The sequence below is a fragment of the Rhinolophus ferrumequinum genome, chromosome 26, assembly GCF_004115265.2.
Source record: "Rhinolophus ferrumequinum isolate MPI-CBG mRhiFer1 chromosome 26, mRhiFer1_v1.p, whole genome shotgun sequence".
Lineage (NCBI taxonomy): Eukaryota > Metazoa > Chordata > Mammalia > Chiroptera > Rhinolophidae > Rhinolophus > Rhinolophus ferrumequinum.
In genome coordinates, this window is record NC_046309.1 from 25,697,851 (window position 1) to 25,720,560 (window position 22,710).

At 44.2% G+C, this 22,710-nt stretch overlaps 1 protein-coding gene across 1 annotated transcript in view; it reads left to right on the forward strand.

Moving 5' to 3' along the window:
- The window catches only part of WNT2 (Wnt family member 2), a 49,855-nt gene extending 34,988 nt beyond the window's left edge, over positions 1–14,867 (forward strand). Inside the window, exon 5 of the mRNA XM_033098691.1 lies at positions 12,149–14,867. Within this exon, the coding sequence (XP_032954582.1) occupies positions 12,149–12,378 (230 nt within the window). The 3' untranslated portion in view covers positions 12,379–14,867. The remainder of the gene's footprint in view (positions 1–12,148) is intronic.
- The last annotated feature ends 7,843 nt before the right edge of the window (positions 14,868–22,710 follow it).

A 22,710-nucleotide genomic window follows, 5' to 3' on the forward strand; every position in this document is an offset into this window, starting at 1 on the left:
ACTAGGGGGTAGAAAGTGGTCAGACCCAACCTTGACCCATGTTTGGCTCAGGTTGCCTTGATGCCCATTCAACTACAAGCCCTTCAAAGTTTCAAGAGTGTTAATGTTCATTGTTCTTAAGAAATGATAAGCTCAAAAAACAATGAAGGAAGAAATTCTTATGGCAACAACAACAAAAGATATTTTCCTTTAGTCTTCAGTTGAAGAAAGAGAATGCTCTGATATTCAACTATAAATACTCTGCAGATTCGAAGAGTCCATACAACCATGTGACACTGTGCATGTGACACTCCACAGGCCAAATTGGAGCTAGCTGTAGGAAGCCGGGCTTTCTGGGATGGCTATTCTGGCAGCTCTGTGGTTATCTACTCTGCTTATTGCCCCAGCAGCCATAAATCAAAGAAACCCTTAAGTTAGAGATAGGTTCATCTCTAACGAAGGAATGCTGCTATCCTCTCCAGAGGAGTGTCTGCACCTAATCACAGGCCACTTTCACTGGTTATGATGTAAAAGCCCTGACCTGTGCCAGAGGTCACCCTGAGGTCTCCTCATCAACTGGAGGAAACAAGCAACTCTCCACCCCTTCTCCAGTCAAGTTCAGAAAACAAATGGAGTCCAGCAGTTGTTTAACTTGTTGCCTGTTGAAAGCCCAATACCTGGCTGACAGCTGCAGGCTGTGAATGGTGTAAGCGCTCAGGTATCACGGGTTTTTTCCATGAAAATCATGTTTGGCAAACAGCTCAGAACCCATGGGAACACAATCCCAACCATGGTTTACAGAGATTGGTGCTCTAGACAAGCCCTGCGGTGTGGGGCCAGGTTTGCAGAACCTCTGCACGCTGTGACTGCGGCCTGGTTGGAAACAAGGCAGCGACGTGTGAGCAAATAGCAATGGATGATGTTGATACTAAACGTACAGTTCCCACCAGTACATCTTCAGTCCCTTGTTTCTTCCCAGCACAGATGTTTATTGAGCCCCTTCTCTATGCCAAACACTATGATAAGCTCCCGGAATGCAAAGAGGGGAAGACGAGCTGGGTCTCCGTACATGAGCCAGGTTGGCAGACGATGGGACCCAGCCCTCAAGTCCGGAAAGGAAAGTGGCTTTAGATTTCTTAGATTTCAGTCCTCACTCCATTGCTCTATTACAAGGTCTTACCTTCCATTTGTCATTTTGAAAAAGTTACTCTTTCTGCTTTGAAACTTATTATAGACATTCATGAGTTGATATATAAAAATTGCTAAGACAGCTAGACCAGAAGAGAACAATATGAAAAACATATTTTTGAGGCTTATAAGTCACCATTTTCATAGGAAATTAATTGATTATCTTATAAAATTAATATTAATTATTATCCAGTGGACCGTCTTTTCGAACTCTTATGTGGCATATAACGCAGTTGGCCTGTCCTTCCTTCCTAAAACACTCTGTTTCCTTGTTCTCTGTAAGTAGCACATTCTCCTGAGTTTCGTCCTGCCCCAATAGCTGGTCTTTCTCAATTTCAGTTGCTAGTTCCTCCTCTTCTACTTCTAAAGTCTGAAGATCTTCAGGATTCTGTCCTGGCTCACTTCTCTCTGTACTGACTCCCTGGGCGATCTCTTCCATTTAACTGCTGTTTTCAGTCTTCCTCTGTGGCCTCTCCCCTCGTCTTGAATCCAACTTCCTGCCAAACAGCTCCACTCGGATTGCTCCCATTTCTATCAACCTGCTTCTGTTCACAGCTGAGCGCTTGATTTGTCCCACTTCCGAAACCTGTTTTCCTCCGGCTTCCCCTTCCCACAAAACAGCGCAGCCATCCACTCCATGGTTCAAGCCAAAAACCTGCAAGTCAGTTGTTACGTGACTTTCTCATTTCCACATCTGGTCCATCACCGGTCCTCTTAGAGTGTATCAAGGATCTATCTGCTTCTCCATCTCAGAAAACCTTGTTCTTTCATTCAAAGCATGTGCCACAAGTTAATTTCTTTAAATATTTGTTTGTTACCGGTCTGTCCCACTGGACTCTGATTCCATAATGGCAGGAACTATATCTGTCTGTTTACCAGTGGATCCCCAGCAACTACCACATAAACATGGGTTGAATTGAATTGAATGGCAAGAAATAAACAACATAAAGTGCATTCATCACATTAGCTCAATTCTTAGTTATGTGGGTGCAGTGTCATAGCTTAAACATAACTTGATTTCTTCAAGAGGTAATTACTAAGCAGGTCTTCTCTCATCACTGATTGTAATACACAGCTTATGAAAATTCCTGTTGAAGCTTAAGTGCTAAGTGGAATTTTCCCTCATATTCAAATGCATTAGTGGAGCATTGACAGAGCTGAAGATGTCACTGGTTGCCCATTTCCCTGGGTGAGATAACACCTCTCCAGTGCAACAGCAGACCATCGCTATTGCTTTTAGCAGCCACCAAATACTCAATTCTTTGATTCTTTGGGAGGACTTTTTCAGTGGGATTACTGGGTAGTTCACCTATTTTCATGGTTAACATGTGTGAAAATATTTTTACATCCAATTCTATTTTGTTATAAACATGATCTGTAATTCTGCGTTACTTTTCAGAATATAGGCTTGCTAGAATTACTATACTCTAAAAATATACTAAAAAGTGCCATAATTTGAATTAATTGAAAGTGGCAATCCGATTGAATTTGTGAAAATTAAAATAAAAAAAAACTTTCGAAACAAAGAAAATTTCAAAAAAAAATAGAAACAAAATTTTCATTTTATTTTGAATTCTGATGTTATTTCAACTACTAACAACAAAGACTTTATCAAATAGGTATCTTTTTTGTGGAAACAGAGAAAAAGTCATTTCTAATTACCATATTGATGTGTTGCAAACAAAAGAATGATGTCAAATTACTTTAAAGTGATGTATTTGCTTAATTCACCTAAGTTTTTCCCATGAAACCTATTTGGTGCTGATGTGGGTAAATCTGCTCTTTAAAATATGCATATTTCACATTCCTTGTGAAACATCCTGCACTAGGGAACTTTGGGGCCACCTAATGCTGCCTAGTGCTATTTCTACTGAAACTAATTGGGTTACCATGGACAAGTTTACTTCTCTGGGTCTCTTAAGATATGTGTTCCACCTAGGAATTCCTAAGGTTCCTATGATTCAATCAATGAATGATAAATTGTTAATTAATTTTACTCTGTTTGCAATAACAGAACTTGAATTTGATGCCAAAAACTAAGTTGCCATTTTGAATTTCTATCATTTAAAAATGGCCACACTTATTGTATTTGTGCTCTACATATCAAGTGAGATAATTTGAATAGAAGCAGGCTTTTAGCTAGTCTGCTCTCACCTTAGTGCCCAAAGAGTAGATGACTGCTCTGTGAAGAAATGTGCTCTCATTTGTCAAGGGAAGGCTGATCTTAACTTTTAACAAATTGCTTTAAATTTAATATTTAATGAGTCAGGAAATATATGTTGGCCACCTCAGCACAATGCAGTATATAGAAGAAATATAAAACCTAACCCCTGTCCTTGGGGAGACAAGATACATGAGAAATCAACAAACATTTCAAAACAGCATATGAGCCCTATTGCATGACATGTTAGAGGACCTAAGAAGGAAGTCAGCTGTCCTTGGAGCAGACAGGCAGAGATCTGTGGAGGGTAGTAGGCCTGAATCTTGAAGGATGGGAAGATTTTCAATCTAAAGGAGGGAGATAAAAGTCCAGAGCAGCAGCTGAGAGTAACTCCTATGAACAGTGTACAGGTCTGTGATATCAGAAAGTCACTTCAGTGGGACAGTGAGGAGATGGCCTGATTACAGGGTCCAGCTGGGCAGCAGCAGGGAATAAAGGTGACTAGGCTAGTTAGTGCCAGATATGGAAAGCCTTGAAGACACCTCAACAACTTGAATTCTGTGACGGGGTTTTGCTAATTTAATGGGACGTGCTTTCCTGTGCCAGTCAAACTTTTCCTAGTTTTACAAAAACATTGAATAAGACCATCGGAGATAAGTAGAGACATTGGCTTTCCCAGCTTTAGCTTTGCAGTTCTTAATGCAAGGAAGGGGCAAGCCAAGCAACTAGATGGATGTGAGGTCTCTAACATTTGCTCTTTAGCATTCTTTTCTTCCCTCGATAAATCTGTGTCATTAATGACAACGTGTAAGTCAAGCAGAGGAGAAACAGCCTATTGGATGACGGGCTTAAGTGAATCTTGCTTTAGGCCCTAATGGTCAACATATGGGCTTCTGTCAGCCTGGAGTGGCAGGAATTTCCAAAGACACAGGCCCATCCACAGAGAGAGAGCGCGCAAGACAGCGCCCTTCCTCCAGGTCCCGGAGGTGTGGGTCTGGGAACTATTAGCAACAGCCCTCCGTCCTCCTCTGCTGTCAGGAAGATGCATGTCGGTGGAGACAGAAATGTTTTTGCCCTGGGAACCCTGACTCCATTATTAATTTTATAGCTCAGGGGATGGGATGCTTCATTCTGTAAAGTTTCCTCAGCATTGCCTACAGAAATTGCATTATGTGGTCCCAAACTTGCGTGAATTTAGAAATTCTGATTCTTCATCCTCCTTTTTCCTGTGACTGTGTGAGCTTTTGTGCAAGTTGGGTGAGGACAGCACCTAAGGGGAGGAGACGGGCAGCTGTGGCTGGAACCTTCACCTTCCTATGGCATAGACGTTACAGGCTGCCTGGATCTTACAGACTCCGAGTCTAGGCAATGACGTCATAACAGTGTGGTGTGAAGATGACAGGAGAAGGTTGGGCTTGCTGAACCGGAGTCTGCAGCACTCTGTCTGGGCACTGCGATGTGTACCCAGGCAGACCGCACATCTGCACACACTTCACAAACATAAAGCAAAAGGATGTCAGAGAAAAGAGCTTCCAACTTGTCACTTTTCTTAAGTGAACTGAGTAAATCAAAGTGCAGTAAGAGATAACATTTTTAAGCAATACAAGTGATTTTTTACATAAACATATTAAACGTGAAACATCTAAATATGTGTTTATCTTTTAACATGTCACTTTGGGAGACAAATGATAGGGCCATTACTCAACAGTATTTTTAAAATTCCTCCTTGGAAATATTTTTAGAGCCAGCCATACATGCTTTTGGTAGATACCATACAACGCAAATATTTGACCTATATAAAGATCACTGGTTTTTGAAATGGCTCAGAGAATCTTAGAATGAAATCTGGAGGACAGGAGGATAAGTGATCAGGCGATGTCATTCCAGTTCTGGTGAGATACAAATTAGTACTGTGGGTTTTCCTGAACCAGAAAGTTCTGCTTGGAGACGGTTCTTCCCAAAGTCTTCGGCTGTGGCCACATTAGTGACACGGTCAAGCCACCTTGAGGGCACACATTTGGAGCTGTCACCTTGGCATTGAAAGTAATTAGTCTCATTCTTCAAAAATGTGACAGGAATATCAGCGCAGGAAAAAGGCAGTGTAAGCTACTGAGACCATGTTAACTTGTCTTGTTCGCTTTCTCACGTAACTTTAGGTGTCTCGATTGTCTATGGCATATCATGCACTGGAGAAAAAATTCCTCTCTAAAACAGTTACCTATCAGGACCTTTGCAAGTTCTTCGTTTGATATAATAATGAAGGGAAAGAGCAGGCAATGTGCTAAGCACTGGTCCTGTCCTGGGGCTGGCAGGGCAGCAGGCGGAGCTCTGCTGAGAGACCGAATATCACCATGGCCACGAGCTCCAGCTCTGGAGTCAGACAAGGATGGATTCCGATCCTGACCGTGCCAACCTGCCGGCTGTGTGACCGTGGGCAAGTTTCCCAAGCTCCCTGACCCTCCATTTCCTCATTTCCAAAATGGTGACAATAGTAATACCTATTTTATAAGTGAGAATTAAATGAGATAATGCTTATCACAGGGTCTCGTCCATGTCGGTGCTCCAATACCGATTGGCCCCAATTACAAACAGAAAGAAGAGAAAGGATGAAAAAGAAGGTAGAGAAGGAAGAAAGAAGGAGAATGGGGGGGGGGTAAAGAAGATGAAAAGAAAGGATGGATATACCTCAGCTCTATTGGGCTTTGAAAAGGTGAAAACTGTCCCTTCTGGACTCAGGGCTGATGGGTGTGACTGCTTTGTTTCTCAGGAGCTCTTGTTGCGGCCCAGGCAGGGGTGAAGGACTCATAACAAGTTGGTATATTATTTAGAAAAAAGATCTGAAAATATATGTCCCAAATGTTCAAAACTAAACAAGTGGGCAGATCATAAAATTCAGTGGCTCCCTTTCATAAAGAGCACACACAAACGCACACGCACACACACGCACATGCACATGCACACACATGTGTGCCCACGCGCACACACATGCAAACATGTGCACACATGCTCACACACACACGTACGCACACACGCTCACGTGTACACGCACGTGCACACGTGCACACATGCACATCACACACCACACACATGCACATACACACACACACTCGCGCACACATGCACACACATGCATGCATATCCACACACCATACACACATATACACACACGCACATGTGCACACACGCACACACGCACAAACACATGCACACACACGCACACGCATACACGCACAAATGCATAGTCTTGATTCTTTTATTTTAAGAATAGTGGTGATGGTTTAGTTTTGGAACAACTAATGGAAGGATCCTGAGACAGTATAACCCTATTGCTACCAATAATAATGAGTCCTTGTTATAATTCCAATAAAGGAAAGCAATACCAACACATTTTGTAAAGCTCTGCACTCTGGAAATGCTCTTGCGGGGTTTTGATGAAATGGCTGTATATTCTGCTCCAATGACAGCCAGTGTCAGAGCTGCCCTGTGCCCTACAGTCTGCCATTAGCCTAATGAGATCCAAACCCCACAGCAGGGCCAACTCGTAGTCCATTGCTTCACAGCTTATCCTCTCCCTGGACTTCAGAGCTGTGCTGCCCTCTCGGGTGGCCCGTTCCTGGGTGCCACTGATACCTCAGAGGGGCCCCCTATAGCTCCAGGCTGCAGCTCCCCTCTGTCCTCACATCAGTGGCTCTCTACCTTCACGTAGCCCTCTGACCGTCCTGCTTCTGGGCCTCTTTGTGCCGTTAGGGCAGCCAGTGGGAGTGCTGTGTTCAGATTAGTCATGTTTTCCTGCATCTGTAACTGAACGTGGAACTACTGACAGCTCACGGCCGGAGACTTTGTCTCCTTTATTGAAACGACTTCGGGGTGAATTAAGCTCTTGTCAGTGGCCGTCGCTTTGTCTGCTCCTCCCAGAACTTTGATGAGGTTGAGGCCACTTCACTGAGCAATCCTACTCTTCTGTTTTCTGCATTTGGGGGACAAACACCACCATGACCATGGCTCATGGCTGAGTGAAGCCACCATTCAGATCTCCGCAGGCTTCTAGCCACTGGGCAGAGACCACTGGGTTCAGTGTCGGTAAAAGGCCCACAGCCTGATTCAGGAATGAGACCTCTATCTTCGCACCCTGGTCCCCCAGCCCCAAGTGGGGGAAAGAATTCTAATTGGCGGGAATGTACTCATATTTCGATAATGCATTTCAGTAGAAATGAAGAATGTTATTGCTGTGGAGGGCTTATGAAAAAAACACAAAAAGGTGAAAATTCAGCCACCTCTTGGATGGCAGGTGAGAGTGCTTTTTGCAACCACTGGGGGTCTCATTCACACCCATGGCTTCAGCCACCACTTCTGGGCAAAAGATGTCCTCACCTGCATCTCCGTCCTGATCTCTCCCCTGAGTCCCAGAGAGCCTTTGCAGTGAGCATGTCTACGTGGATGACACCCAGTGACAGCAAAGCGAACATGTTCAAAACCAAACCTTCTCTCAAAGCCTGCTCCTCCCCAGGTGGTCCCCACCTCCGTGAGTGTCATCAGTCACTCAAGCCAGACACCTGGCTGGCTTGAGTACTTCTTGACTCCTGTCATCCTCTCTGCCATCCGTCCAATCGGTCACCACACCCTGAAGGTGCCACCTTAACTTCTCTCGAGCCTGTTAGCCTCTCCCACTCCCATGACCATCGTCTCTATCCCGTCCATGCCGCGTCCTGCCCGGAGCACTTTATGGTCTCTGACTTGTCTCTTTGCCTTTACTCGGGCCCCCTTCCATCCATTTGACCCCGGCACCCATAGTGATTCTTCTCAAACACAAATCAAATCATGTTGCCCTTTTGTGTAAAAACTCTGAATAGCATTGCGGTGGCCTTGGGTTAGAATGTAACCCCTTCACCTATCCCACAAGGCCTTTCACCGTGCAGCTTTTCCCCACCTCAGCAGCTCTCCTTCTCCTTTGAACGTCACATCCCAGCCATGCTCTACACCTTTCTGCTCCTCACACATTTCCAGGTCTTTGCAAATGTGGCCGCCCTCTCCCCCCTTCTCCTCTTCTTCTTGTTATTGAAATGTAAAATGCATGCAGCAAAGTGCACATATCACATGTGTACAACTCGGAGAATGGTCTCAAATGTGCACACCCATATGACATTCCCTGATCAAGAACCCGAAAGGACCAATATTCCAAAAGCCTCCTTCATGCCTCTTTTCACTAACCCCCACCCAAGAGAAATCACTACCCTGACGTCTAAGAGCATATACTAGTTTTTCCCACTTTTGTACTTTATATAAATGAAAGCCTACATAATGTGTCAGATCTCCTGCTATATAACAAGATGTTGACAAACTTAATGGTCTAAAGTAACCTTAAAAGTCCCATGTTAAGTCTCACCTCATCAGTCCTTGCAGCTATGCTCTTTCATCCACTCCATCACCAAGCTTCTTGAAAACTGCCTCCACTCAGTGTCCACCTGTCCTTTCTGCTCACTCACTTTTCAGTCCACTGCTTCCATCCTTGTCGTTCCGCAGAAGCTGCTCTCATCAAAGGGTACCAGTTACCTCCGTATTGTTGAGCCAAATTAACAATGTTCAGTCTTTTCTTACTTCATGTCCCCCACCACCCGTCCCCTAATCAGTGAGTCACCAAATCCTAGTGATTCTCCCTCTTTAACCCATTGTGCGTTTGTCCTACCTCTGTCTCCACTCATTATCTCTTGCCTGGACTAAGCCCCAAGCCACTCTTCCAGACTTATCATTCCAACAGGATTTTCCCCGATTAAAAATCTGAACTAGCTCACCATGCACCATGGGATGAAATCCAAACTGTAGCAAGACAGCAAGACTTTTTAACCTGTTGCTCTAACCTCCCTTTCCATGTTCTTTGCCTAAAACACACTCGTGTCTCAGCCACAATGGATCTGCAGTTTCGTGAACTTGACCTCTGAATTTCTGCAGGGAGGTTTTCTCTCTCTCTCTCTCTATTTTTGTTTTAAATTAAAGTTTATTGGGCTGACAATGGTTAGTAAAGTTACATAGGTTTCAGGTGTACAATTCTGTACTACATCATCTATAAATCCCATTGTGTGTTCACCACCCGGAGTCAGTTCTCCTTCCATTACCATATATTTGGTCCCATTTACCCTCAAGAGAGGGAAGTTCTCTCTTGTCTGGAATACCTGTCAGCCCATTTTCTCCTGTAAACCTATTCATTCTTCATGTCATATCTTGAATGCTACCTCCTCCATAAAACCATGCTGTTACCAGCTCCTTTTCTGATTCTGTTTGCTACTATTAGTATTAAGGTCAATGAATATATTATTATAATATGCTTGGCTCATTTCCTCTAGAACATAAGCTTCTTGGGACAATACTTTGTTTTGTTCACTGATATGTCCCGAGCTCCAGAACTATGTCTAACACACAGCAGGCACTCAATAAACTCATGGTAAGTGAATGAATGCTTAACATTTATTGAGCACTTATACCAGGCACTTTCACATTCCATCCTCACTACAGCCCTATGAGGAAGGGACCGTATTTGCCCCAATTTTGCATGGGAGAAAACTGAAGCTTAATGAGATTAAGTAACTTGCCCAAGATCGCACAGCGGTACATGACAAAGCTGGGATTTGAACCCTGATTTGTTCCAGCCCTAAATAACCTCACTGTATCACCTTTGAGCTTCATCTACAGTGGTAGGTTAAACAGTGGCTTTGCGTCAAAGTCTACTGTAGGTTATAGTAAGTTTTCAGCAAATGGACTGTTCTTGAAGTAGTGGAAATATTGCTTTACATGTTTGTTTCTTCATTGTTTTCTGAGTTCCCTGAGAATAGCAACCGAATCCTAATTACTTTATTTCCCCACCACCACTACCCAAGTCTCCAAGCAGCCAGCATAGTGTCTTACATGAGTTTGTGTTCACTGTTTATGGAATTAAATAAATGGATGTGCTGCCGCATTTGGCACAGAGTCCTTTGTGCACAATCAGTAATTCTGAGCACACTCCTGATGGATGCTGCCTCTTCTGACCCTTTTTGCCTCCTCAGCACGACGCAGGCTCAGGGCCACCCCTGGCTGACCCGCCCGCCACCCTCACCCCGGCCCTCTGCCATCCTTCCTGTCCACGTGAAATCCCCTGCCTGTCTTCCTGCTGTCGGTGGCCCGGACACGCAGAGCATGTTCTGTCCCTCCCTCTCCTCTCCGTGACCCCACACCATGCTTGAACCTGGCTGCTTTGGTCATTCTTGACAGTCAGGGCAACATGACATTTATATAGATGATTGGAACACAGTGCAGATGGTGATAAACAGAGAGTCATGAGGCATTGTAGGAGCTCTGAAGAGGCAGAAGTTCCTAACTAAATGATGGAGGGTGGAAAATGAATTAAGTCATTGTCTTTTTCATTCTGATAAAGTGTTTTTCAAATAGTTTAGCTTTTTCTAGTTTTATTTAAGATTATCGATTGCAAGTAATAGAAACTGGAATGGTTGAAGCTTTATTGTAAGGGGAAATTTATTATAAGGATACAGAGTCTCTAGGAACCCAAAGCTTGGAATGCAGCCCGACCTCAGGGAGAGATGGAAGCAGGACTAGAAAATAGTCCAGGATCTGGGCAGCATTCTTTTCCCAGGTCTTATCCTCTCTGTCTCTGTACATCTGCCTTGTTCTTGTTTCTCTGTGGACCTCCCCTATTCTACAAACCTCATTGTGGTGCATGGCTGCCATTGGCTACTGAGTTTATACTTGGCAAGACTATCTCCATGAAAATCACAAATCCGCAGGGAAATACACCTGATTGGCCCAGTGCCCACCCTGGTCCAATCACCTGCTACCAACAGTACAGGGAAATGTTGTTCAGTTATGACCACCAGGCACCCATCTCTGTTCATAAGCAAGAAGCAGAAAGGATCATTGTAAGCTGAGCAGATGCTCTTAAAAGTGTGCACTACCCTTGATTCTGTTGTCTGACAATAACCTTGTGAAAGAATTTTGGGTGCTTCTCCAGAAATGGAACAAATTAAGGGGCTTCCTATCTTGGGGGTTCTTTTTCAGAAACAAATAAATAAATATGAATTGCCACTTAGCAAACATCACTCTAATTACCTAAGACAATGTTCCACAGATTGTTCTTAACAAGTTTTTTATGCCAATTTTGTTCATCAAAAGCCTGGAATCTTGGCTTCCACCAGGCATCTCGCACACAGCTAGATGGCCTTCCAGACCTCAGCCCAGAAGCAAACCACCCTGGGCGTGGCTCCATCCGCAAAGTCTTACAGAACCGATACCCACACCTCCCCTTCGGCAACCAGAGCACTCTCCACTTTCTAATAAGCCAGTGGAATCCGTCTGGGGAGACAGAATCCCCTTCTTCTGAGGGCTCCATACCCCGACGAATTCCGAGACAGCTAACTTTGGCCATTGCTTCCTTAATGTGGTTTCAGGTCAGGAGAGGGGATAGATCCTGCTTTCATTCTGATCTGGCCTTGCCCACTCAGTGATCCATCAGTCCAAAGCTAGGTGAGGATAATCTGAAAAGTTTGTCTAACTCGGAAGTGGGAACGCTGGAGTCAGGTGGCCCAAAGCAGATCCAAAGCTCACTCACATCCGTCCCTCCCAGATGTGGCCCCTCGACCCCATGATGCTCCCTGCTGCTGGACCCCAGGGGTGGCACATGCTCCGTGGGCCTCAGAATTGAAGGCACAGCCCCAGGTTGTGGTGAGGTGGGGTCAGGGCCTGTCCTGGAGGATGACCTTGTAACTCTTCTCCTCCCGAGGCCAGATGCAGTCTACCTACACCTTTCCAGTGACCCCTCTTTGGCTTGTCTTCCAGGCTCCCTGGGTACAGCAGGACGTGTGTGCAACCTGACCTCCCGAGGCATGGACAGCTGTGAAGTCATGTGCTGCGGGAGAGGCTACGACACGTCCCGCGTCACGAGGATGACCAAGTGTGAGTGTAAGTTCCACTGGTGCTGTGCTGTGCGTTGTCAGGACTGCCTGGAGGCCCTGGACGTACACACATGCAAGGCTCCGAAGAGTGCCGACTGGGCAGCTCCCACATGACCCCAGCCGAAGTCACCATCCACCTTCCCTCCTGCAAGGACTCCATCGGATCTGCAAGGACACTGGGCCTTCGACTTCTCTCGGGCACATGTTTCCTAAGGCACGTGGCCTTTGTCTCAGCAGAAGGCCCAGGGCAGGCCTCATGCTGCCCACAGGGCGTGCCCTCCTCTCTCCACTTCCAGCATCTGGGGCACATCTCTCCCTGGTTGTGACAGGCTGTGAGAGGGGACGGGGCGGGGGCCCAGATCACTGTCCCCATCCACCTACATGGCTCCTCTCGAGAGCGAGAGGGAGAAAGAGTGCCTCAAAGGAGCTTTCTCTGTGTTTTCCAACAAATGCTCACAGTTAAATTCCATACTTCTCTCTGGAGGGTAAAGAAAGCAGAATCCACTACCACTGAATTAGCTTTAATTCTTGAACAGACCAAGCAAGGCTTTTGCCTGATCAAGTGATTTTCATAGCCACCATCTCTAGGGCTCATTGGCAATTACCTGGAGAAGGGTGGCTTTCAATGAACTTCAGGTTTAAAATGCATGTGTTTCAAGGCACTTATTGCTCTATGAAAAATCTGATGTGACAAGGCGGGACGGTGGTCCTTTGGTGCAGCAGTAGCAAAGCCTCAGAAAGTGATGGCTCTGCATCACCCCCTCGATATAAAGGACCTTCAGGGAACGAGGCCTGTTCCTCACTTAGGGGCTGAAGGGAGTTCAAGAGGAGATCGACAGTCTGGCAGTACTCTGTAACTGTTGGGTGAAGATGGAGGAAAACAGTGGAATATCACAAAATGTGTCTGTACAGATAACGAAACAGGGGGGAATAAAATTCCTATCTGGTATGATGCACGTGACCCATGGAATTTTGTAACTGAAACAGCTTTGAGAATGAAAACTCCTGAGATGACAAGAGAGGGGAACCAAAATGCTGACAGCGAGGTTCCCAGTGCTAAGTCCTGCCTAGACAGCCTCTACCATAAGCAGACGCCTGAAAAAAGTTGGCCACTTGTGCAAAAGAGTATCAACTCGTACCCGTCACCCTTCAAACACATCTTAAAGACCTGTCATATGTAATTGTGTTCATTCGATGCTTATGAGACAACAAAATACCATAGCCTGAAACAAATGACACATAGCCTTGCTTATAAAATTGGTAACCCTGATATATTACATTGCAAGCAAATCGTAACTTGGAGACTATATTTAAGGGGCCTCGCTATAATTATGGGAACATCGGTATGCAAGCTGTGGTTGGCTTCTGCCATGAGCTAGAAGATGACATCCAGGAGAAATGGAGAGGCTGCCTGCCCCGCTCTGTATATGACATGAAAGAAAGGTGAAATACACAAAGCTACTTCTCATCCCACCTACAATTAGGTTCTAGTTCAAAACGCGGTCTCTTAACAGAGCTACACTGACTCCTGAGATGTTTCATTATGAGCATCTGAGGCCAAACTGCTAACACTTGCTCAGTTTTCACTCCTGTGACCTTCCATTTCTCTGTCCTTGCTTTACAGCAGGACCTTTAGGCCGAGGCTTGTATAAAACAACCTGCTGGAGTACTATCATCGGTGATATTTGCCTCTCAGCCCTCCTCAAAATGACAACATTCATCTCTTTTCCCTCACTTCCAAACCACAAAATTCGTTGCCTAATTTTTCCAAAGTGGCTCTTCCCTCTTTTTAGCCTATGGATGCAGAGGATGGGACGAGTGGAGTGTGACAGGAGCTGTTTTGAGCTTAGGTGGGCCTGCAGGGAGCAGGAAGGCCGGGCAGCTGGGTTCCATCTTAGTTACATGGAAGCTTGCTGTGAACGCCTTCCTGGGAAGGTGAAGGGACCGTCACGGGGTCCCAAAGCCATTAGCCCTTCTTCCTGCTGGATGAATTGTGACATCATAAATCCATGGGTGTAATTAGACATGGAAAGGATCTTAGAAGACATCTCAGCTCCCCTCAGTTTGTGTCTGGGGAAACCGAGACCAAGAGAGATGAAAGGATCTGTGCAAAGAGCCATTACCCCCATGCTCCACCCCAAATAGGACCACACACCGAGTATTCAAGAGAGTTAGACACTTTATTACATGAAACTAGTCTGTCTCAGCCTCAGCTTGATGGATTCTAAATCATTTCAGCATCCAAAGGCAATGTTCATTTTATTTTATTTTTGGGATGTTTAGATCTGACTTTCTTTGTATAATGAAATGCATCCTTCCTGATAAAGAGCAAGGAGACAAGGCATATCCATGTAGACACCTGCATAAGTTGCCCTAATTTGTAAGGGAGACTCTGGCAACCACTTCAAGTGGCAGTGGGTGTGACTGTTGTGGAACGGATAATGAGAGAGTGAAACTGTTTATCTGCTTTTACTTCTGAAAGAGGAAGTCTCCACTATTTGAAAAAATTGAAAGTAAAAGGTGAAGATAACTTCAAACTCAGTTTCGTTAGGGCTGGCTGGAGCATTGATCGTCTGTGATTCTAAAATGTGCTAAACTCTTGACTGTCTGACGTGTTTAAGGGAAGGCACGGCACGAGTTACCCAAAACGAGAGACTCTGTTCAGGTCAAATCCCCTTACAAATTCCCTTCCCCCCAAAATTCGTATTATAAACTGAAGCTTTTCAGGTCCAGGATGATACCACTAATTTTCTGCAATATCTGAAAAAGCTCCACACAACAGGAGATCTTGACTAATTCACTGGAGTTTCCGTCAATGAAGATAAAATCTGCACGTGACTCTGACGCTTAGCAAATGGGTTATTTTCCTCAGTGGTCTGCCTCCCTAAATCAGTCTGGGTGCCGACTGACCTTTGTATTCTGTGAGCACACATGCCCAGGTCTGTTGTAGTTACAGGGTCCCTGGCAGCCCCTAATGCTCTGGAAGCATGAACACCCGGCCTTGGGAGACCACTTTACCCCTCAAATGGCTTAACCTGAAGCACAACAGCCAGCAATGCCCACTCTCAGCTGTGGCCCTGTGCCCCATGGGGTTGGGGGCCCTGGCAGGGTATCAGACCACAGACGCTTCAGGGCGGCAGTGGGAGGGGCACGGAGCACCCCGGAACACTGGCTGCCTCACATGGGTATTGCCAGATTGAAATGAGCATCCCAGAAAGATCTACCAGATGGCAACACAGTCTGCTTGGAGCCAGACGGTGGGGCGGGGCGTGAGCGGGAAGGAGCCGGGGTCTGTCCCCCAGGCCTGGCTGAGCCGGGTATTGGCGGACAGCGGGGTCTCCAGCTCCTGTTGGCAACCTCCGCCCTTCCTTCTGCTGTTGCTAACCTGTCCCCTCCTAGCACCAGCCTCTGAGGCTCAGGGCCCGAAGCCTGGCCCAGATACTCCACACCTACGGCTACCAACGTTGATTTCCAGAGCTATAGCGTTAATGTCACAGCTGTACTCCCATTTATTGGAGTTTTTGTGTAGCTTGAACACATTAGGTATCACATTTCTTTTTCAAAGGAGGTAGCTTTAAAGTCAGCACATGTACCTTCACGTTGACACTTCTCAGCTCTGTTAACTTACTAAGGAATCTCCATGGAGCCGGGGAGACATGAGGTGGGCCTCTCCCAGGGGCAGGCGACGTGACCGTGCCTGCTCCTCTGCTTGGTGGCGTTTTCAGCCAGGATCTTGTTATCCCTTCTCATTTATTGAAGGGCGGCCCGGGGCTGCTGCTGTCTCGCTCAGCTGAAGAACAGTCATCTCCCCTCTCACCCACTCTCAAAATAAAGGCTCAGAGAGGCGTCCAGTGGACCAGAACCATCCTTTTGTGTCTATTTACTGTACTCAACCTGGGTTCCCTTATCTGAAGAGCAAGAGTTGTGCTCTTAACAAATACACCTCATGAGTTCCAAAGCTGGTAAATTGCTTTTGTCAGCTCTGTACTGACCTTCTGAAAAGCCGTGCACGCTGAGAGCTGACAGCTAAGGCGTGCTCGTTCTGACCTCCTTACCTACGCAGAGAAAATTTTCACTCATCCGTGAGAATGTTCTTTACATTTTTCTGGGGATCAGCAAGGTGACAGGTGGTTTGCAAAGCCCAACATGATCATTATTTTTCTAATCATAGCTGTTCCAGCTCTAGGGTTTGTTTTCCTCCTGATATTCACATGGATTCCTGTTTAACCAAACCTCCCACTTCCACAAGCTAATAAAAATGTCACGCAGATTGTTATAAAGAACTATTGTTATTTACAAGTCTACATTTTCTGTAAAATCAAAACATAATAAAGTGAATTTTCAGTGTTGACTTTGTTATTTTAAACTTGTGATTATCTTGCCAAACCCTCTGGTGAAAAGAATTCCCTGCAGGTTATGGGAATTACGCCCTCGTCTCTTCTCAGGACCACACTTAACACGACTTGATCAAGAGGTGTCTTTCAAGTTTATAAGGATTTTCAGGGAAGGCCTCTGACTTAACTTACTGATAACTACTCCTGTGAACAAGTGGGTAGACTTATATCTAGACTGAGGAAGATTCCAGATTTCCCCCGTGTCCACCTGTGGTTGCACCCTCTCGGTGCCAGCACGCTTTGGCAGTGCTTATAAATTCAGTCTCTGCACACCCGATGACTTCTCTGAATTCCTGCTTTCCGTGTAAGTGCTTGCTTTGGGCTGAAACGGTATTTTCTCAGCTTGATTGAAAACATGTAAGACCTGTCACCCCTTTACTGAGATCTGCGCATTCTGATGCTGTGTGCTGCTCATTTCCAAGCAGTGAAAGCTCACACCATGGAAACAGACTCTCCCCAGCAAAGGAAATCCAGCCTCATTTTCTCCTCCATCATGGACTATGTTTTGGGTAACCTGACCAAGGTGCTGTCTTCAAGCACCCCAGGTGGCTCTAGAATCAGGCTGCTCATGCATCCCTCCAGGATTCCATTGTTCCTTCCAGAAACTTCCAGACTTGGGTGATCTGAAGAAGAGGTGGTGTCACATGTGTCTGTATGTTTTACAAAAGGACATTTCCCCAAAATATTTTCGCCCAAACACTGTCAATGACATTTCCTTGTCATCTAGCCCTTTGGGGAAGGGGCTGTCCTGTTCATTGTTGGATCTTTAGAAGCAACCCCAGTATCTACTCACTAGATGCCAGAGCAACTCCCCTCTTCCCCAGTTGTGACAACTAAAAGTGTCCCCAGACATTGCCAAAAGTCTCCGGTGAGGGGAGGAGGCAGCGAGGGGTGAGAGTAATACTGTGTCTGGTTGAGAACTACTGATCTAACACTTTGGATTAAGTCCTCTATTCAAATGCACGCCACCTGTATCCCCGCCATCTTCAGTTGGAAGCACCCCTGGGAGTATTATTTTAACGGGATGAGTTCTCAGTATTAGTATGTCAGACCAGCTGGGAAGGAATCTTTTGGGATGCGTATTGTCACAGAACCCCTTAGCATCATGGGCGGAATGAGACAGGCGGAGACTAGAAGCTCACTTAGCCACACTGTGTCCCTGGACGGTGGGGAAAGCATGAGGCTCCTGGGTTTCTGGGGATGGGAACCAAAGGAAGGATAGAAGATCAGCAAGGAAAAACAAGAATGTGGTTTTAGAAGCTGGCAGCAGACTTCTTAGGAACTCCTCAGTTACACTCAGTGGTGGGCGGGGGGAGAGCCCGGGAAACGGCCTGGAAGGGGGGGGCGAGAATGGTCTAGCACTGCTGGAAATTGTTCAGTCATTTTGAGTTTCTCAGGGCAGAGAAGAGGGTACTAACACAGAGGGGACACTGCAAAGTGGAGAAAGTCTGAGATTCAGGCAGAGAGATAGTGAGAGTTTCCAGGTGAAGGCCATTGGTGGGGGGTGTCATCCACGGGGTTGTTCATTGAAAGCCCCCCCCCACACACACACACACAGGTAACACACACAAATGTCCCTATCACAGGTAACTCTAGCCTTGTGTGGGTGGTACGTGAGAGATGGAAGAAATTGAAATGCTGTCCTACATGTCCCAGCCGAGGTGGGAAGGGACAACACAGGCTGGCCAGACAGAGGGGAGGGTGGGGAAAGAAAAGCCTGGGTGATAAACAAAATAACGAGCAACCCCAGCGGGCTGGCGAATTGGGGGCAGATGATACCTGGCTGAAAGAAGGAAGAAGAAAGCCTGTCTTCTTTTACTTCACAAACTTTCACAGGCCAAGGTGAATTTATATTTTAGGCTGCCCAAAGCAGTGAAGAACAGATGGGAACCACTCGGGTGAACAAATAACTTTTCATCTGTTCCTTCATGCTGTTGTCTAGTTCTAGATAACATCACATGATGAAAATCCAATGAACATGATCAATTGACCACTTAGACTATTTTTGGATTCTCGACTTGCTTTTGCAATTTCCGAGTAGTGACTGACCCTGTGAAAGCCCCTGTGATTGAATCACAGACTCTGGATTTCCCCAGGCGGTCCACCCAATCCTATTTTAATAGCACTGCAGGCTTTGCTAAGTCCCACAGATGAGAGGAATCACATTACTGTCTGTAAACCCAATTCAAATAATAAATGACAAAGATGCATCCAGTATCTGCTCAGCTGGCTTGCTCACACTGGTTACTTCAGCAGAGGCTGGGGAGCTTGGCAAACCCATCTGTAAATGTTTAGGGGCTTCATGTTACAGGTGGAGGTCACACACCAGCCGAACAAATAGCAGGAAATACAGAAAACGAAATCTGAATTGGAGTCTCCAAAAGTCTACCCGCCCATATAAACTTTGGCATCTGCCCCTTGATCATTATTCTCCAATAGTAATGAAGACTTCATGAAAGACCTTGAACTCTGAGTCGTCATTGTGGAATTGTGCTTAATCAAGACAAATATTCCCATCCTAAGAATACAACTAGAAGGGGAAGGGAGTATGGTTTAATTTTCCTATATATTGCTGTAACTATAAACAATGCCTTATCTTCTCAGCAACTCTCATGAAATAATAAGCACTCGTGTTTTTTAAAGTATTTACACCAGCCCTTGGAGATTTTATTACAACCATGATTCACGGATGAGAAATTTCCCTCTTCTACAGGGTTTAGTAACTAGAGTAAGAATTACTCAGTAGACTGTCTATACAGACAAATGAATTTGAATACTTCTGGCTATTAACCATTCATTGACTGGTGATTGTCTTTTCTTTTTTTCTGAACTGACTGAATAAGTGGGTCAAGATGATCTCTCGGGTTTGCATGTTATAGACATATAATTAAATAGTTTCTGAAAATTTTTCTGTCACATAGATTTGAGACTTCAACAGAGCAGCGAGGTTCTGTGACACTTTCAGGAACCTGAGAGTGCGGACTCATGGAATCATGACTGTCACATTTGGAAGGAACAAGTTATTCCAACTTCCTCCTTTTATTCATGGGAAAACACAGTACATTTCATGGTTTGGACTGTGATGTAAGCAAGACACTCTGAATCATCTTCAGGGGAGAACAGTTATTATTCACTCAGTCAGGCTGCACTGAGCACATCCTGAGTCAACAACTGCGCTGAGTCCTGGAAACGTGGTGACTGCACTGGACGGTCCTGCTCAGACCTCGGGACGCACACGCTGTGTGTCTTACCTTACCAGTGTTTTCACATGCATGATGGGATTTAGTCCTCGGAACTACCCTCAGATAGCAATACGATTCTCCTCTTCTTTTGAAGTGAGGCAAGTTTCACAGAGATTTGGTACTTTGCCCAAGGTCATAAAAAGGCTCGGTAGAGATAGAGCCTGGACTCAAATACGTCTTTTCTAACTGTCATTCCAGTGCCCTTCCCAGGATACCAGCACTCCCTCTGATTAAAACTCAGTGAGAAGTGTTCTGTCCGGTGGGCTGTTGAAAATTACTTAGTAGATTCCATAACCATATTCTCCAAACAAAAATGAGGATGTGTGGATTGCCAAAGAATTTCTGTGATTTCTGATTTCATTTATGTGCAATCCAGACAGCAAAATATATGCAGATACACATTTAACAAAGCTCTAGCAGAAATCAGGCAACTTTTAGTTATACATTTAACGAAGTACTTTCATTTAAAATAAAATAGTTTTAAGATTCTCCTAGAAAAATCTGAGATTCCTGGTCATAGAAATCTACTTTCCCTATCATGTGGAGATTCAATCCACAATTGAAGATGGTTTAAAAACATTATGTATCAACTCAAACATAGCATGGATCATGATTTATTTATTGTTTTCCCCAAACTCCTACCTAATGCTTGTTTATCCGGGTTGAATAAAAATGTCAACAATTTTTTAAAGTATTTTTCATAAGTTTTGCCCTCTTACCCTGAAGAAGGGAGACAGTTAAAATTTTTTTAGCAACAATGCCCACGAATTATTTTTTTCAGAATTGTATTCAAATGTATTTTAAAATATTTTTTAAGGTACAAAGCATATATAAATATGATATGAGCATCTACTAGCAATAATATTTTTACCTTGTTTAACATGAAGTGTGGGTGGTCTTTCTTTCCATAAAGCAAAGTGGGAAGATGTGTATAATCCTAGATTATTAGATAATGTTTCTAGGAACAACAGGTGACCGCCCCTCTATTTTCTGATCCAGAAACAGTCCAGCAGGACTGGAGTAGTAGAGGCTGCTGGCACTGACCTTCAGTTGACCCCTGACTGACTGCACACTTCGTCCAGTCTTGTGATTGGGATGGTTTCTGATAGTGGCCAAATGAGCACAAGAAAAGTCTCTTCAGAATGTAAAGGAACCAAGGACAAGTCCTTACATGAATATCTAAGGTGTGTAAGAGACTGAGAGAGAAACTTTGTGTAAATGGAATCTTAAATGATGGGTAAGGGGAGAGGATAGAATTTTTATTATAATTTTTCTAAAAGTGTATGGAACAGATTACACTCGTGTTTATTCATGATGGAAAAAATTTAAAAAAAAAAAAACTGTCCCCAGATATACATTTTAATTTGTGAGAAAGCTGCTAAGATATGCAAGATCATAAAGGTGGTCCTTAAAATAAATAAATAAATACATACATACATAAAATCTAGAAATCACAATCCTACCTAGAATGTGATTCATTCTTTTGGAGCAATAAATAGAGTTAGATGATGTCCAAAAGCAATTTTCCTATTTCTTGGACACGTCAGTATTTTTCCTTATAACAACTATAGCAGAATCAAATCCCTAGGTAGATTATATTGACAACCACGAGGGAGACAACTCACCCCCGAATGTCATTTTCCTTTCATTGTCCTCGAATGGGGCCTAAGATTCCACCCTTATTAGTGCTGTCTGGGGATTAAGAATCCATTTTAGGAACTTTTCTTTTAAAATGCATGAATGTTATTTGGTTTTATTCCTTAATTTAACAATTATTTATTCAACAAATATCTGTCACAATTTATCATCTACCAAATACTTTCCCCATTGTTGGAGAAACAGTACTGAATAAGGTAAATGAAATAAATGAGACTTCTGTTTCTAGTAATATAGCCAACTAAATGTCCCCAAAAGAAGCATCCTGCTACAAAATGCCTAGAAATTTGACATCAGGTAAAAATCAACATCCTTTGAAATGTATAAGTGAACTCTGCCCACCCCCACCCTCAAATACTGAAAAGCTCCAAAAGCCAAAAAAGAAAGGAAGCTTAAAACTCAAGCTTTGGTACCCCAGTGGAGGTTTACTAATATTCCTCTCTAGAGAGGGAGAGGGTTTTAAAGGCCATGTCAGCTCAGAAAACGAGGTCTGGGGCTTACTTGAAGTGAAGAATTGGAATTAGGATACAACATCCCATCCCTTCCCACATGAAGTCAGCACCTTCCATGTGCTGTACTTCCATTAAGGAAAAACCTGACCTCCAGTACAGGGATTAAACTGGAAACTAGTTAAGAAATGGGATTAGGGTAGGGAAAAAATAATTAATTAATTAAAATAAATGTATACCTCTGAGCATTTACAGCTACCAACCTCTCCTCACCTTAATTTGATGTTAGAATTTACGTAACTTGTATCCTCCAGGAATTGCCTACCCAAGAAATTAAGTAGGCAATTAATTTAAAACAAAATAAAACAGTTCTAGATTGAGGTATCTAGTAGATACAAGAACAAAACCTCTTCGAAGGTCACATTTTTAACCAGGCTGCAGAGGATTTTCACAAATAAATCTGCACCAAACCCAAATTTGTTATCTAAAATTACAAACACATCAAAGAGTAAGCCACCAAGAAAAATCAAACCATAGACCTAGACACCCAAGAATATCAGATAGTAAAATTTTTATACATACACTATAAAACGAATCTGTCTAGGAATGATAAAAGAACATTAAAATGAATAATAAACACGAATAAGGTATTTAATACTTAAAGGAAAAATTTTAAGCTAAAAGATATTTGAAAAACTAAAAGGA